Raw genomic sequence first — 16,945 nt, 5'->3', positions numbered from 1 at the left:
GTGCATCCCCGTCCCAGTGGATACATCCGCAAAACACTCTTGCATCTAAGGCTTAGGGAAGACTCAGTGGAGAAGAAGGGACAGAAAGATTGTAAGAGCAAGAGGATTAAAGAGTTTACTGTGAGATAATTTCTCCCAACAATGTTGGAAGCTATATCCATGCTATAAGACACTGCAGTGGGACCCAGAGTCCCTTCTCATCCCAGCTCAGTCTCTGCTGACTTGATGGTTGTGGCTCTGAACTCTGTTCTGTAACTCCACTGTTTGTCTACAAAGAAGGACATGTTTTGGAGATGGCTGTGATCTCTACCTGGGCTGCGGCTCTAGGCTGGTTAGTGACATTGTCTCATCTATGAATATCTCACGCATAGGTAGAGATACCAGGAGATGGCTTTTCATTACTCCACCATAAGCCTATTTCCTTTCTTTCTCTCTCTCTCTCTCTCTCTCTCTCTCTCTCTCTCTCTCTCTCTCTCTCTCTCTCTCTCTCTCTTTCTTTCTTTGTTTTTTGTTTTGTTTTGTTTTTGATTTTCAAGACAAGGTTTCTCTGTGTAGCCCTGGCTGTCCTGGAATTCACTCTGTAGACCAGGCTGGCCTCAAACTCAGAAATCTGCCTGCTGAATCTACTGAAGCTACTAATACCTATATGGGGCCTTATCCTCATGGCTTCATCTAACCCTGATTACTCACTGGTCAAAGAGTTCACCTTCATATCCCATTTATGTATGACTGTCTATCTGCCTGCCTCCCAAGTGCTGGGATTAAAGGTGTGTGTCACCACGGCCTGGCAGCCTATTTTCATTTGTTCTAGAAAGAATATTATTTCTGATGTATGTAGCACACACCTACTAACAAACTATCTGAAGAACTTTGGCCAGCTTGAACATGGTGAGCATGGCTGTGCTCAACCTGCCTTGCTTAAAAACTGTTACATTAAATTCCTGAAGCTAGCTTCCAAAGTTTCTCTCCTTATTTGACCAATTTCTCCTCGTGAGGCTGACCACCAAGGTCCAGCTATCAAAGTATGAAAGTCCAGCAATCAAAAGCCCTCTTTGGGCTTGCCTAATTAACATGCCTAATCAAAATTAAACACTTCAGCCTAAGACAGGGTTTACCATTTTACCTTTATAAACTGCCATTTTCCTATGAGCCACATCTGTCTCCTCTCTATCCAGGGACAGTCCTTTGTCCCACCCACCCTCACCTACCCCCTGGACAAATACCCCCTCACCTTACCGTCCCCTTTGTTCCCTTTCTCCCCTCTCCTTTGTACCCTCCTCCTCCTCTCTCCTCCTCTATCTCTATCTTTGTCTGTTCTTCCCTGCTCTCTGTCCCTATGGAGCAAATGAAACTCTTTTGCATTGAGAACTTGGTCTCGGGGATCCCGGGCTGACTGCTACCTTCCCTTTCACTTTCCAATTTCCATTGGTGAGCATGCTCTGTACAGAAGGGGTCTTGTCAATACTTTGGGACTCCTCAGAAGATCCAGAATCCAGTTGTCCTTGGCCAAGGCTCTACCTCATGGCTAATGGGAGTACCTCTGTGGCCAGTGACTTCCCTCGAAGAATCAGAAATGCAGACAGCAAACAAATAGAAAAGGGTATAACCGAGCCATGTAGATAGAGGGACAGATGGAAGTGTGGATGTGTCATCCCAGACAGACTGGTCAAGGGAATCCTCAGGGACAGAAAATTTCCCCTAGATCCACAATGGGAAGAGGCCAGTCCTGCAAAGATCAGAGACAGGGCAAATGCCCTGGGGTGGGAGCCAGATGATAGTGCTTCAGGGAGAGAAAGACCTTGACAGTTGGGTTGTAAGCAGTGTGGGTTGCTGTGGGTCAGAGAGAGGCCCACGTGGGAGTCTTCCCAGAATGAGCAATGGACTTAAGGGCAGAAAGTTAGGAGTCAGGGTCAAGCAGAAAAGTGGTGTGGGACAGGCAGAAGTCCCAGCTTACTCCATCTTTGACCTTGGACTTTCAAGTTGCATTGGGGCTAAAGTGAGGTTGTGGATGAAGACAGAAACATCAGTTCTTGCAACACTGTACTGCCACTTTCCTTCTTGATCATCCATCATTCTTTAAGATGTTCTGCTTTAGACAACATCCCTCATCCCCAGATGCCCAAGCCTCCTGTAAAAAAGGATATAGTGTTCATGGTTTAGAGCACTCGGTACAATGTGGTGCCAGGCAGGTAGCTGACGTACTTCACTGTTTAGGAAATAGTAAGAAGGAAGATTCCTGTGCATAGCCCATAGGCTGCCCTTTCTTCCCAACACCTTGGATCTGGTGTTGGTTGATCTGACAACAGCAGAGCTTACATATACAGAGAGGACTGAGTTTCTTTCTAGTCTAGCCTTCCCACAGATGGCTCAGAAAAAGTTATCTCCCCTTAAAGCAACCTCCATGCTATCTTACTGGGAACAAAGCCAGTGAATGCATCGTGACCGTGGAAAGAAACTCTTCCCTGAGTAGATGAAGAATGGCCAGCATATGCTGTATGCCAGGGCATCCCTTGGCTTGTGCCTCTTCTGGCACATCCCTTGAAAATGCCCACTTCCAGAACAGTCTAGCACCAGAGCACCCTACTATCTGGATAGCTGGGCTCTGCAGACCTGTCATGCAGAAGAGGAAGCTGACACCTGGAGGAGACTCTAGATGCTAGAATCCCCAACACTACAACTGCTTTCTTCAGCCATCTACATGTGTACTGGCTGGTTTTGTGAGTCAGCTTGACACAGGCTGTAGTTTTCACAGAGAAAGGAACTTCAGTCGACAAAATGCCTCCATGAGATCCAGCTGTAAAGCATTTTCTCAATTAGTGATTAAGTGGGGAGGGTCCCTTGAAGGTGGTACCATCCCTGGGCTTTTAGTCTTGGGTTCTATAAGAAAGCAAGCTGAACAAGCTAGTAAGTAACATCGCTCCATGGCCTCTGCATCAACATCTGCTTCCTGACCTGCTTGAGTTCCAGTCCTAACTTCCTTTAGTGCTGAACAGCAGTGTGGAAGTGTAAGCTGAATAAACTCTTTTCTCCCCAACTTGCTTCTTGGCGATGTGTTTGTGCAGGAATAGAAACCCTGACTAGGACAGCACGAAAGCATGGCATGGGGGAGCTGTCTCCCTGCTGAATTCTTCTTGCTCGTTCAACAATCCCATTAGCCATATCTGACCCACTTTAGGCATTCTTGGGAAATCAGCTTGGCCCTAAGGTTCATTTCCTATGATCCATCTATCTCTCCAACTGTCATAGGGCCAAACACTCACACTGCCTTGAAAAGTCTTTAAGCTTGGCTTTCTCAGAAACAAAACAAAACAAAACAAAAACATAAAAAAAAAATTTTTTTTATCTGTTAAGATGAAGACATAAACTCTTTTTAATAGCATCATCTTAGTGTTGCTAGACTTGGCTCTTGGATAAAAATCTTATCAACTAAAAATCTCTAATGCTATCTCCTGGGGGGCAATTGTCAAGTGCCTCCAAAGAGCAGGGTCTGGGTTGGGTGTTGAACTTCTTCGACCCACAGAGGAACATGACAACATCCTGACTTAAATTAAGCTGAAAACCAAAGGGAGAAGAGAGATTCATTTTAGCCATCCTGATGAGGTGGGACCAAGCTGCCTTCCTCAAAAGAATTAACAGCATCAGGCCTGGCAAGCTTTGTCACACTACTGTGTGCCTCCGAAGCTTCCAAAGATCTTATCAATTTGCAGATTTTTGTCTCAGCAGGTCTCAGACTGGGCCCAAGAGTCTGTGTCACTAACAAAGCTCCCAGATGATGCTGACAGAGAAAAGATGCCTGCTAGTTATGTGCTGGTATAGGGTTAGAATGTCCATTTCCTGAGATGGTCCTCTGACTGTGAAGGGAACATGTCCAGCCGCAAGATTACAGATTCCTATGCATGGTCCCGAGTGACAGGGTGGTTTCTTGGACTTGGAGTCATCTCTTGGTCCATGGCAGACGTAGTGAATCAATCAACATGCTCTGATAATCCTTCTCTACCTAGCATTACAATGTCAAGCAATGCCTGAGAGACAATCTAGGAAAACAACTTGCACCTGAGTCTTGAAAAAAATCACCCCTGACTCATGGCTAAATAACATAAAAAAGAGAAACAGACCAGGGCCAACTTGGGCTTTGAGAAGCCCAATCAGGGAGATTTCTAGACAGTACTCTGAAGTGTCCACAATGCTAGACAAGGCATAGATGTCCACAAAGCTCCAAGATCTTCTAGGGCGGCCTCTCCTTCCATGGTTCTGGAGTCGCTGAAATGCACCTGCAGCTTTGCTCATGAGAAAGACCAGAAAGAAAAAAAAAGTTCTAGAAGGGCTGAGAAACTACTCACCAGCCCAGGAGTTTCTTGACCTGTGATGAAATAAGGGACTAGAGTCTATCTCTCTACCAAGAGGATCTCAAGAGGCGTAAATGGACTGCCCGCTACGCACCAGGCAGTGACTGACCTTCCCACACCAAGGATGTCAGTCAGAGTTCTCATTCCAGCATCACCGTAAGATGAGGACTCTGAGGCAAAGGAGGTCAGGTGATAAAGCTCGCAAGTGCCCAACAGGAAACTTGATCGTCTATCTGCCTGCCAGGCTGGCCTACGCCCACATGTAGTATGTCTTGGCACTTGAACCATTTTGCAATCTCTTGGCATGTTTGCTTTACTGGGTCCTTGCTTGTCATCCTTTGGGAGAAACTTGGAGGGATGAAGAGCAGGTAGTCATCAGGATAGTGTTTTCTGTTGGCTCAATCAAGAGTCTGAGCTCTTCTTGCACTCTGGGTACATTACACCTGCTCTCTAATCCCTATGACCCCTTTGCTGGACAGAAATCATTATTCCCAAGTACTGCAGATGGACAGAATGACAAAGAGCAGGTGTTAGGCTCAAGTTCATTCTGAGCTGTGATGAGCTGATTTTCATAGCCCTGCCTAGGCATTGTGTACCCAGCATCAGTGAGAACATCAGCATCAGAATCTGTAGGCCTCATGTTTAAGCCTGTGGAGCAGCAGTTCTGATTGGCCCTATGCACCATTGAAGTTTGGGGAACTATGGCTCAGTGGAGAGAAGAGTACCCACTGTGCTTCCAAAGGTCCTGAGTTCAATTCCTAGCACCCGTATGGCAGCTCACACCTGTCTGATGCCATCTTCTGTTGTGAAGATGTGCATGTAGACAAAGTACCCCAAAATACAACTGTTTAATTGTAGCTGGGAAGTGAATGCCTGTCCTCTCTGTAGAATATATAATAGTGGCAATTTCCTACTCAACTTGGTCTCATGACATCTAGTGGCCAATAGAGGAAGTGCAAGGCAAGCTGTGACACGAGCAGGTGCAAATGCACACTGATGGTTTATGGGATAAAAGATGGGCAGAAGTTCACCGTTAGCTGAAGTCTCTGTGGAGTTAGTCAGATGCACACTTAAGCCATGTAATGCCTGTGTTCCGTCCCTAATATTTATGCTGTTTTACCATCACCAATGGAAACTACAACTACAAGTAATCGGCTGTCTCTTCATAAACTATGTTTATGGTAACGCAAAGCATATGGTACATGACATCCTGATAGAATGCAATGCTAACATAGTGCTTAAGTGCTTGCTCAAGAATGAAAAGCATGGAGAATTGGAAAGTGCTATAGTCACTCATTAAGCCAGTCCCCTGGGAATGGGGGTGGAGGCATTACGATCATCATAATGCCATATGAAAGAGTTAGATTTAAAAAAAAAAAATAGCACAGACAGGCATATTACACCTTCAGATACGATGTGCCTTGCAGGGGAGTTTGAACTCTGCCAACGGACTCACAATGAGGGTGTGGCTACGAGAGGATTCCCGGGAAACCTCTCGACAGCAAAGGCTTCAGCATCCAGCTCTCCCCACCACGATCTCCGGGATCCAAGTTGTAGCAAACCTCCAAGAGAAGATCCCTCGGAAACCTGTGCATTCTTTACAGCATGTCCAAGCTGAGGGGCAGGGGGACAGCCCTCTCACTGTGGGGCCAGTGAGATGCACCCAAGAATGATTTGCCAAACCTTAACATACTCAAATTATTTTTTTAAACATTTTGGGTTTGGCAAAATGTATCCCGCTAAGTCCCCTTTCCCGGCATTCTTACACCCATGTGGATTTCAAAGGAAATCTAATATGTATGTTTCTGATTCACTTGGGCCTAAGTGAACACCATTGTTCAGTGAGAATCATTCTGTGTCCAAGATTCTCCCTAGACCCTTTCTTCTATCTGCCCCTTAACACTTTCCCTCCTAACTGTGAAGCCTGTTTTGATCTGATCAAGTTGAACACAAAAAGCTAAAACATTCAAGCTTAGTTCAAACCTTAGAGACCTTCAAGCCTGATGATGTCTGAGAAGTTCACAAACAACTTCTTGTGTCACTGAGAATGTCCAGGGGAGGTTCTGGGAAGGATGGTGTGCTGAGAGCGAGATGCAGCAGTTACGGAGAGTAATGTGTAATATACTTTAAAACTGAAACTCTGGCCTCTTATTCCCTAGAGTGAGTGCCAGCCCAGACAAGCATCTTTCTGGTCTGGATGGCACAGTAAACCTTGGCTCTCAGGGCAGCTCTCCCAGGGTCAGGCATCCCTCAGAACACAGCAGAAACCAAAAAGGGACCAAGAGGGGACACAGGGGGACTGTCCAGATCTGTAGGGGCACTTGTATCAAGGTATTTTCTTCCCTAGGTGAGAGTCCACTGTCCAGTTTAGGCAATGAAAGCTGTGACTGACTCAGGGAAATGGATTCATTTATTCCATCTAAGGGTTAGTATTGTAATTTTAACTTTCCTATATGACATAAACACAATACATCTACATATCTACACCATTGAAAAAGTGTGTGTGTGTGTGTGTGTGTGTGTGTGTGTGTGTGTGTTGGGGGTGTAAACAGGCACATGTGAAAATATAGAGCTGCCTCTCTACTTCCAGTGGGCTCCAGGAATCAAACTAAGGGGTTGACCTTGGCAGCATGCCTGTACTTTTATCCACTGAGACATCTTGCTAGCCCTAGGGCATTGGGTTAGCTCAAGATAGCAAAGATGGAGAAGACATTCTTTCTAAACAGACTTCTTTTGATATAAAAATGACAAAATTATTCCATCAGAGGGTTTATTTTTTTTTATTTTTATTTTTTTGTCCCAGTGATGGGTTGGGTTTATACAGCCAGCTCAGGGGGACATCCTGAGCAGCAAGAGGGAATCTAGAGCAAAAGGCTGACTCAGGGCTCTCAGGGGCTGGGTTCTTACTATGTGTCTTTTCCAAACTCTTTACCCTAGCCGGGCAGTGGTGGCGCACGCCTTTAATCCCAGCACTTGGGAGGCAGAGGCAGGTGGATTTCTGAGTTTGAGGTCAGCCTGGTCTACAGAGTGAGTTCCAGGACAGCCAGGGCTACACAGTGAAACCCTGTCTCGGGGGTGGGGGCAGTGGGGGAAGGACAGAAACTCCTTATCCTAAACTTCCAGTTCAGAAGTGCCTAACTGTCACAGGTGGCTGCCTCTGCCGCAGGCACAGTCCTTATGTCTGTGTTCAGGTCACTGGCAATGAACGAGTCTCTGAGCTGACTCTACCCCATGGGAGCTCAAGCCAAGGCTTCAGCTTATTATATTTTTTACCACTTATATTTCTTTCTCTGCAAGAGAAGCTGGTAAGCATGTTTTATCAAAACACATAGCTGCTCTGATAATGTGGGGTTCTTATGGCCAGAAAGAAGAGAAAATTGGAAGGCCAATGAGCTGTCATGCTTACCCACATGTTCTTTCCTGGCTTTGTCACAACTCCTAACCACTGGCAGTCAGGAAAGTTCCAGAAGCTGTGCACTGTCAGATGTTGTGTGTGTGAGGTCTCATCAAGGCCAGACCCACAAATATTGTGATGTATTCTCTTCGGTTTTATATGATTAGTTCTCTGTTTGCTTCTGCCTGGCTAGGGTTGGATTTACCTCAGGTTCATGTGTGTTTATGTGGAAGATATTTTCTTGGGATCCAAAAGGGCCAGCACGGTTGAGAAGAAGGCAGCTGAAAGAAGCAATGGGGATTGAAGTAGCCCTTCAATCTTTGCCTTATTAGTGACGGTCAACTCCTGCTTCTTCTATGTGGGCTGCTTCTCACTCTTATGATCCTGGTTACCATGGTTACGTGGAATATGTAATGGACCCTAAAGACCCACAGGTTACAGCTTTGGTCTTTAGTAGGTGGGGCCTAATGGAAGTAAGTTTAGTTATTGGAAGTGTGTCCTAACGGGGATATTAGGGACCTAGTCCATTCCTGTTTTCCCCTTTCTTTTGCTTTTCAGTCAGTGTGAGGTGAACTTTGCCACCTACTCCAACCATGATATCCTGCTTCACTGTGGACCCAAGAATACAGGCCCAAGGGACCATGGAAATATGAACTGAAACCCAACTTTTCTCATCAGTTGATGGTCCCAAGTATCTTGTTTCAGCACCAGAAAGCTAACACTTGTGTTGATTAGTTTTTAATGACAACTTGACGCAACCTAGAATCATCTTAGAAGAGGGAACTTTGAGAAACCTCCCAGATTAGATTGGCCTAGGATCATGTCTGCAAAAGACTGTCTTCATTAAGGACTGATAAGGGAGGGTTCTGTCCACCTTGGGCAGCACTGTCCCTAGGCAGGTAGCTCTAGAATGTATATGAGAAGTAGCTAGCTGTGTATAGGCCATTGAATGGATCGATGGACAGTATTCCTCCACAGTCCCTGTCTCCAGGTTCTCTTCCTTGAGTTCCTGCCTTTCCTCGATCACCTAAGTTACTTTTGATCAAAGTATTTTATCACAGTGGGAGCAAACTAGGAGAACATAAGGAAACAGATTCATTTGCATGTTCCCACAAAGCTGTAACACAGAGGAGACTTGATGAATCATAATTTATAAAACTTGAATAGTAAGAAGTTGCCTGTTCAAATCAATGGGGCAATTCCCACACAATACAGACTCTGCTTCAGTGAATGCAAGGAAGCGTTCACAGAAAATCAACTTTGCCTTAGTTTTGGGCCACCTGTTACCCCCCCTTGATAGCCAAGAAAACTGAGGTTAGGCTACTGTCCCGAGTCACCAGAGGCCACCTAAGAACTGCACAGTCTTCCCTTTGTTGAAGAACCTCTCTTATCTGAGAAGCTTGGCTTCCTGGGAAGCCTTTCAGAGTGTGCACCCATGTCCCTGAATTGGATCAGACTCTTAATTCCATGAAAGAGGTGAGTGATTTGGATAAGGAGGCCGGATGGTAAGCTCTGGGATGCTAGAGACACCCAGACAGCCCAGTCACCCCTCACAGAGGCTCAGACACCAGACTTGTAAGATAAAGTGTGGGGTCTGTCCTTCCCATTATTAATTACATTTATCACAGACTTCAACATTTCCCACAAACATGTAAGATTTGAAACAGGATTAGGTTTCAATGTGAGGGAAGTTATCCAACCTCTCTTTTATCTTGGCTTCCCCTTCATGTGTATCTGTGTGGAGGCCAGAAGTTGATATCAGATGCCTTCCTCAAGACTCATAACTTTGGCTAGCCTGGCCGGTACCGATCTATCTAACGCTGGAACTCCAAAGCAAATGCCGCCATGAAGAACATTTTTTCCCGCGCTGGTGCGGGGGACCCACCTTGGGTCCTCATCCTTGTGCCACAGGTAGCTTGGTGACTCCGTCTTCCCTCCAGTCCCCAATGCTTTGTGAAATTATTTACTTATGTATTTACTTCCTTATTTATATGTGTGCTACTTACATGTATCTATGTACACCCTATACATGTAATGCCTACAGAAACCAGATGAGGGTGTCAGATCCCCTGGAACTGGAGTCACAGACAGTTGTGAGTGGTCACCTCGTTGCTGAGAACCAAACCATCTCTCCACATTCTCCATCATCCCCTGAGATGCCTAATTTTTTTTTTAATGTTTATCACACAAACAAGCCTTCAACATACTCCCAGATCACATGGTGCACCCGCCAAGAAACCAAGCTTCAGACAGTGCCAGCACCGCCAATCTGAATACAAAAACATTGAAATGAGCAGAAAATTGTAGGCAGGAAGTGCCATATAAGACCGGAAGAACTTCCAGTCAGGACAAGCCCGGGGCCAAGCCCATCCCCCCACCACCTGCTCTTTGTGAACTGCTTACTACAGGGAAGGTCTATGGTTGAGGCTTCTGCTCTGACCTCTGGGAGAAGTAAGGGAGAAATGTCTGCTGGTAGGAGAACCTGGAGAATTAAGACCAGGCATGTAGACAGCTCTCCATAGTTTATCCAGTGTTATCTTGCTTGAGCCTCCCCAAGCACCAAGGAATGGGAAGGGGGTCTCAGGAAAGGAAAGGAAAGGAAAGTTCAGAGCTCCAGTGTCCAACCCAGAAGCACACAGCTGGGTCTGAGGCAGGGATGTGAGACAGGGAGGGAGGTCTCACCTCACAATGTTCTGGAAACCCCTAACCACCTGGTGACCCAGAGCAAAGTAATAGGTCCCTCCTCTTTTGATCCCTAGGGCCATGTCCCTGTGGCCAAGCCATGCAAGGCCATGAATGTTGGTTTCTAGCAGACACAGCCAGAAGGGACAAACCCACTCTTTTGTTACCTCATAAAATACCTAGCACCTTAATTACATCAGTTGACCCTGGGGGGCCACCTTGGGACACAGGTACATCCTTGGGTGAATAAATGTGACAGAGAAAATATTAAGAGAAGCCTCTCCTGCGCCACTCCTCCCCACAGTTTGCGTTTGGTTCCTCCAAGACCGTGAGGTCTAGGACAAGTATCCACCTGCCTCTGTTTACTCACCTGTAAAATGGGAACTTGAGCATGGCAGTTTCTCCCTGCCTGCTGAATGACAAGCTGAGGGGTGTGGAGGAAAAGACTTCCAGTCAGGACAAGCCCAGGCCAAGCCCATCCCCCCACCCCACCTGCTCTTTGGGAACTGCTTACTACAGGGAAGGTCTATGGTTGAGGCTTCTGCTCTGACCTTGGGGTCACATGGGAATCAGTAAGAGGAGGAAGGTGAGCCAGTCTGTCTGCCTGTGGTCATCGCCAATGGCTCCAAGGCTCTGCAGATGCCACAGTCGGGAGGGAGTCTTGGGGTGTGAACTGAGGCAACCTGCATTGTCCACTCTGTGCCTGGCAGAGTGACAGCTGTCCACCTTAAAAGAAACAGATTCTTACCCAAAAGAACCAGAGTTCTATTTCCCAAACCCATTTGCCTCCCCCACCAGTTGAACAATTATTTAATAAGTTCAATGTCCTCTGTACCTTTTTGGAGTTTGTATTTTCTTAAAGACCCGTCCAACTGAAATCCCAGACAGGATCCAGGGTAGACTTGGAGGACAGGCTTTCAACAACTACCAGCCTTAGGCAGCTGGCCCCTGCACAGAGGAAGGCCTTTCAGCATCTCAAAAGCACTTTGACAAAGGCAGGACTTAGCATCCAGGGGTCCTACTGTGAGACACATCAGATCCTCAGATGTTTTCAGTAGACCAAGGTGGGAGTCATGGCCCCCCCGCCCCCCCCCGCTATCTGGGCAGGGAGCCCAGAAAGAGCAGGAAAGATGGAGGAAGAGTGTTGGCGACCTTAGTGTCAAAGGCAGATCCTCGGAAGACTGTCAGTCCTTGCTCATTTGGGGACCCACAGTCCCCCATCCCCACTCTCATGGCACGAGACTTTACCCCTGTCTGAGAAGGCAGGGCTCTGAAGGTTTACTGTTTATTCCACTATCCACAAGGATTCCTAGTGGCAAGACAGTGAGGAGGGACATGGGGGACAGAAATGGACGCTGCTGAGTCCTTAGAACAGACAGAGGGAGCCACCTTACACAGAAGCATGTGTCAGAACCTCTCTGAGGACTAGACCCCCTCCTCTGTGGGGAGGTCAAGCCTCACCCACTGGTGCAGCCACCTTACACCCAGGTGAGAAGCTTTCCCACGTTTCAGATGAGGCTTAAGTCCTAGGCTGAATGGAGCATTTCCTAAACGACAAAGTAAGAGGAGTTGGACATGACTTTCCCACAAGCCCTTCTTGGCAGATCTGAGCAACTAGCTTTTAGTCTGGAAGCAACTACTGCAAAGCTCTCACGTCTTTTGTTTGGGGGGAATGGTTTTTTTTTCCATTTTTTTTAAACGGAAGTTTAATTTGTGCGTTTCAAAAATTAAACTAATTGCCTCCCTGGGGCTGTGCGTACTTATGAAGGTCATAGGACCAGCAGCTGCAAAAGTCTAAAGAGCTGCGCATGAGAGCTGTCGCTTAGCTTTTGCCTGCTGTCATGGGTGTGAAGGAAGTTCCCTGCCAGCCAGGCTCAGAGTGGACCTCCTCCGCTGGCGGCCCTAGCTTGGGAAGGATGGAGCGCAGGCTTCTGACAGCTGGATCCCAAGTCGAGGCAGCCACGGGTGGTGGCCACAAGAAGCCTAGATCCCGGGAGGCTCAGCATAGGGTCCCAGAGCGAGCGCTCACTCCCGCGAAGTTTTGGAGAGCCGCCGCTGTGGTTCGGGGACCGCAGGTGCCTCGGACAAAGTCTCGGGATTGCCCAGAGAGGGGCCTGTTAACTGTGATCGCTACGAGCCAGCTCCCTGCCCTGACGGGTGTCCGACCCTTGCTAATTCAGGGGCCTGGTAACCCCCTCTAAACTCGCAGAAGGGCAACCTACTGGGCTGCGGAAGGAAGCCCTCGGTTTGGGCGCCCGGCGATGGCGATGCGCAGACAGAGCTCTCTGGCCGCAGCCTAGGTCGGGCTGGGACCGTCCGGCTCCCGCAGGGGCAGGGACAACGGGAGGGGTGGCTGCGGCGGCCCGGTCCCCTCCTCCTCTCCCGCGCCCGCCCTCCCTTTCTCCGTCCTGCAGCCAATTAGGCGGCCCCCTTGGGCGGGAGGCGTGGGGCGCTGCATAAAGGCGCGGAGCTGTCACCCGGAGCAGGCTGCGCACCGCCCAGGCCGAGCTGGTGCGTCGGGGACACGGAACGGGGAGTGCGAACCAGTCATGGCCACCACCAACGGGGCTGTGGAAAACGGACAGACAGATGGGAAACCGCCTGCCCTGCCGCGCCCCATCCGCAACTTGGAGGTCAAGTTCACCAAGGTGAGGAGGGTGCCCCATAGACTCGACGGCCTCGGACTCCTGCGCCAAGCAGCCCGGTAGGGAGAGTGGGGACCAGGAGCCAACCCTGCTGGGAGTCCGCAGGGGGCTGCCCACACCTGAGCGTCTCTGGTCTGGGCCGGGCGCCTTGGAAACTGCACTTTTTTGAGGGGCACCCAGAATGGGAACGCGCGCCTCTGGCTGGGTTATCTAAACCGCAAAGCCAGAGGAGCAGGAGTGAGGCGCCCAAGTGTGGAGTTGCAGCCTGCAGAGGCCTCGATGTGTCCGGGCCGCCGCCCACTTTGAGTGCTGGAGCTTTTGGTGAATGAGCATAGGGTGACTTTTTGATAGAGGGCTTTCTGGGCTGAAGGAACCTGGGTTGGGGGATCCGGGGAAGCTAGAGATACCTGAGCACTCCACGATGAGTCCGAGCCACACCGGGAACTGCAACTGGGAAGTAGGTCTTCCTGGGCAACGAGAGAAGGGTCTGGTACCTTCTGCTGTGTTCAGTCTGAACCCAGCTTACCAGGAGAGCTGGGGAGGAAAGATGGAAGTAACTGATGAGTACTCCTCAAGGGCTCTAAGATCTGGGCCTAGGGAAGAGCCACGGGTTGAACAAGGCCACCCGCAGTGCCCAGGCCCAGAGTGCCCAGGCCTAGTGGTGCTTGCCCTTTCTTGGGAGGCTGGACCTGGCAGAGTGGTGAGATCACCTGCCCTGAGCTTCAGGGACAATGATGTCTGGGAACAGAGAAGGTTCAGAGAGGAAGAACAACTCTAAATTCAGGGATGCACTGATCTGCCTGCTAGGTGTATGGCGGCGTCTGAGGGACCGCAGCGCTCGGCTTCAGGTCTGGAAATCTTAACCCCTCTTATTTTTCCATCTTGTCCACCGAGCTCAACTCCAGCTGACACGATGCTTAGAAGCTGCCTTCATCTATTTTATTTTCAAAAGTAGCAATTATCCCTCTCGAATAATTTTAATCAAAAGGTGACAGTGGCAGGTCGCTACGTGTGGGCTTCGGATTCTGATCTGTTGGTACTTAGTCCCCCAAAGTCAGCCATGCCGACATATAAATTGCATGACATGAACTGTTTTCCCAAGGAAGGCTCTGTAATCAAGAGAGGCACAGCCCAGGGAGGACTGAAAGTTTTTAAAATGTAGTTTCCTTAACTGTGTCAGCTTCAGAGGGAGAATTCCAACAGCAGGGCTGGGAATGGCGCGCATAATGGCTTCATTTTTCAGACCTCATTGTGATGATCCTCTCTTGTCCTGGTGGTGGCCGTTCTGTTTTGTTTTTACAGTTCTGTAAAAACACCACAGCAGCCAGAGAGTGAACAGGATTGCCTCTTCGCTTAGTATTTTACTGAATCCTCCCACAATTGTCTGGCTACGGGGCAGGAAAAGTTTGCCTCTTTTTTAGGCGATTTCCTGGAACACTTTAAAGATGCAGCTTTTATGGAGAGCATCCTGGGAGACTGTCAGAGGAGTAATTGGTTCTGACAGAGCCCCCTCCCCTTTGAGGGTTGAAGTGGGGAAGGAGGGGTGTCTAACAGAGACTGAAGGAACATGTTGAGATGCAGGGGACTGAGAGCTGCAACCCTTGACCCCCAGGATGTTCCAGGAGATACTTTCTCCAGCTGCCGGATGCCTAGCTACACCTTTCATCCCTTTACCAGTTCCAGCCCATTCCCTCTGGGCTTCTTGTGCCTCTTCAGAGACCTCTCGTAACAATGAAAAGGCCAAGGTGAGCCTTGTACTATCCGGGTGTCCTGGGCTAAGGAAGGAAGCCAAAGATGTGGAAGATCAAAATCCAGACCCGGGACAAACACTGGGCTGTGAAACATATGAGCCAGCAGAGGTGTGCGGTCCTCCTGACTCACCGTGCTTCTCCAACATGGAGGACTGGTTTGAGCCCAGGCAACACAGCAGGGCAATTTACCAGCTTCCAGAAGGATGACTTTATCAAAGCTCCTTCCATTTGTTCTCCAATTTTTACACTGGGCATGGGATCGTGTGGAGTGGTTCTGGTGAGGAGAGGGAGGGTCCTCTGGGGTTTCCCACACTGATCCTAGAGAGTGGCAGCCTCTTCCATGTCAGAGACCCAACTTTCTTTATCAATTCTCTCCCAGTAGGAGAGCTCCTCTTTCAAGGTTTCTAATTCATCAAGATACAAAATGTTGCCATCCCTTTTATGAAAAATAAAATTCCCCCAAATCTCCTGAAAACATAGTCACTTTGAGTTTAGCTGAGTCTAGTGGAAGTTACTGGAAAGAATGCCAGCAGGGTTCTCTTGTGTGACCTCCACCTTTACCTCTATCCACAACATCTTCCAGGGCCTTCAGTAATAAAATATGGATTCTGTCTGCATCTCACCGTACACCTTATACCTCAGTAATGTCCTGTTCCTGCTGGTTCACAAGCCAGTGAAGATGACTTCCTTCTAGGCACACCATTATGATTTGCGACAATTCAGCTGGCATCCTTGGTGGGCCATGCCTGGGACTGTTTCCTCGGTTTTGCTTACAAGTTGCTTTAGTGGAAAGAAAACCAGCAGTGGGAACCACTTACAAGATTCTACTTACTGGTTGAATAATGAAAACAGCTTTGCTCAGTGAGAAACAAATACTGTGAGGGAGAAATACACCCAAGCCAGTCTGAAGTTTTTACTTGAGGTTGCTGGTTTGCAAGGGCAATGTCATGAACAACCGAGTAATACACACACACACACACACACACACACACACACACACACACATATACACACACACATATACACACACATACACACATACACACATACATACATATATACACATACACATACATATACACAGACGCACACACACACACACATATACATATAGAGAGAGGGGGGTTAAAGAGTGTGCCTAGAGATGAGGTGTGTGCAGCAGACATCCGATCACTACAATCTGCCTCCGTTCCCTGCTATTTAGACTCTGTTTTACCACCTTCTCATTTTCCCTCCCCCTTGGAACTGACACCAGGAAGGACCTAGAATCAGCAATTTTCACTGACAGTGTCTATTATCTGACCGACGAAATTTCATCTTCCTTCAAATGGGCCTGCTCCTGGCTTCACTTTCCTCTGCGCACTGACTTAACTCCTTCTCTGCTTATTAATTTCTCACTGGTGCCGAGTAATTACTTGCCGCATGGCAAAAGTGAACTCTTGGATTTGGTTTCAGCTGGAAGAATAAACCTGTAATTGTAGCCAGGCCTCTTCCCTGCATGCTTCCCTGGGGGCCTGGCCTCACATGGAAGGTGCTGGCTGAGCTTCCAGAAGTTGGATGGGTATGTCCTACTGCAACTTCCCTCTTAGCTCCAAGCTCCACAGTGAGGGTCTGGAACAGCTGCTGCTCACTGCCCTAGCCAAAGCCTGGCCTGTGTTTGAGGTTCACTCTGGAGGTAGCCTGGGGTGGTTTCTTTCTGATAAGCTTCAAAACATACACAAGAGAGCCTGAGCAATGGTAACCAGCCACACACACTCCTCTCTCTCTCTCTCTCTCTCTCTCTCTCTCTCTCTCTCTCTCTCTCTCTCTCTCCTACTCTCATCAGGGAATCCTTGTGTTCTAAACGAATCAACTCCAGTCATTGAAACTAGCTCTGCAGTGATACAATTATTATTTTACTAGCTTGTATAAAGTTATGTGATATGTTTTGGGATGTAGAATTCTGGCACATGGCGGCCTTTTCTGAAGGTGGGCTGCAAAAATAAGGCTCCAGGAACAAGGGTGGCTGCCCTGGTGGCCATCCTGGTGGCTGCCCTGGTGGCTGCCCTGGTGGCTGTCCTGGTGGCTGCCCTGGTGGCTGTCCTGGTGGCTGCCCTGGTGGCTGCCCTGGTGGCTGCCCTGGTGGCT

The 16,945-nt window shown here is 48.4% G+C and overlaps 1 protein-coding gene across 1 annotated transcript in view; it reads left to right on the top strand.

Annotated features, from left to right (window-relative positions):
* Window positions 1–12,909: 12,909 nt before the first annotated feature.
* Aldh1a3 (aldehyde dehydrogenase 1 family member A3) overlaps window positions 12,910–16,945 on the top strand; it is a 37,458-nt gene continuing 33,422 nt past the window's right edge. Inside the window, exon 1 of the mRNA XM_031386924.1 lies at window positions 12,910–13,070. Within this exon, the coding sequence (XP_031242784.1) occupies window positions 12,972–13,070 (99 nt within the window). The 5' untranslated portion in view covers window positions 12,910–12,971. The remainder of the gene's footprint in view (window positions 13,071–16,945) is intronic.

Source organism: Mastomys coucha, unplaced genomic scaffold (genome assembly GCF_008632895.1).
Source record: "Mastomys coucha isolate ucsf_1 unplaced genomic scaffold, UCSF_Mcou_1 pScaffold21, whole genome shotgun sequence".
Taxonomy (NCBI): Eukaryota; Metazoa; Chordata; class Mammalia; order Rodentia; family Muridae; genus Mastomys; species Mastomys coucha.
The sequence above is the reverse complement of the archived record's forward strand: the minus strand, read 5'-3'. Positions and strand labels throughout refer to the sequence as shown.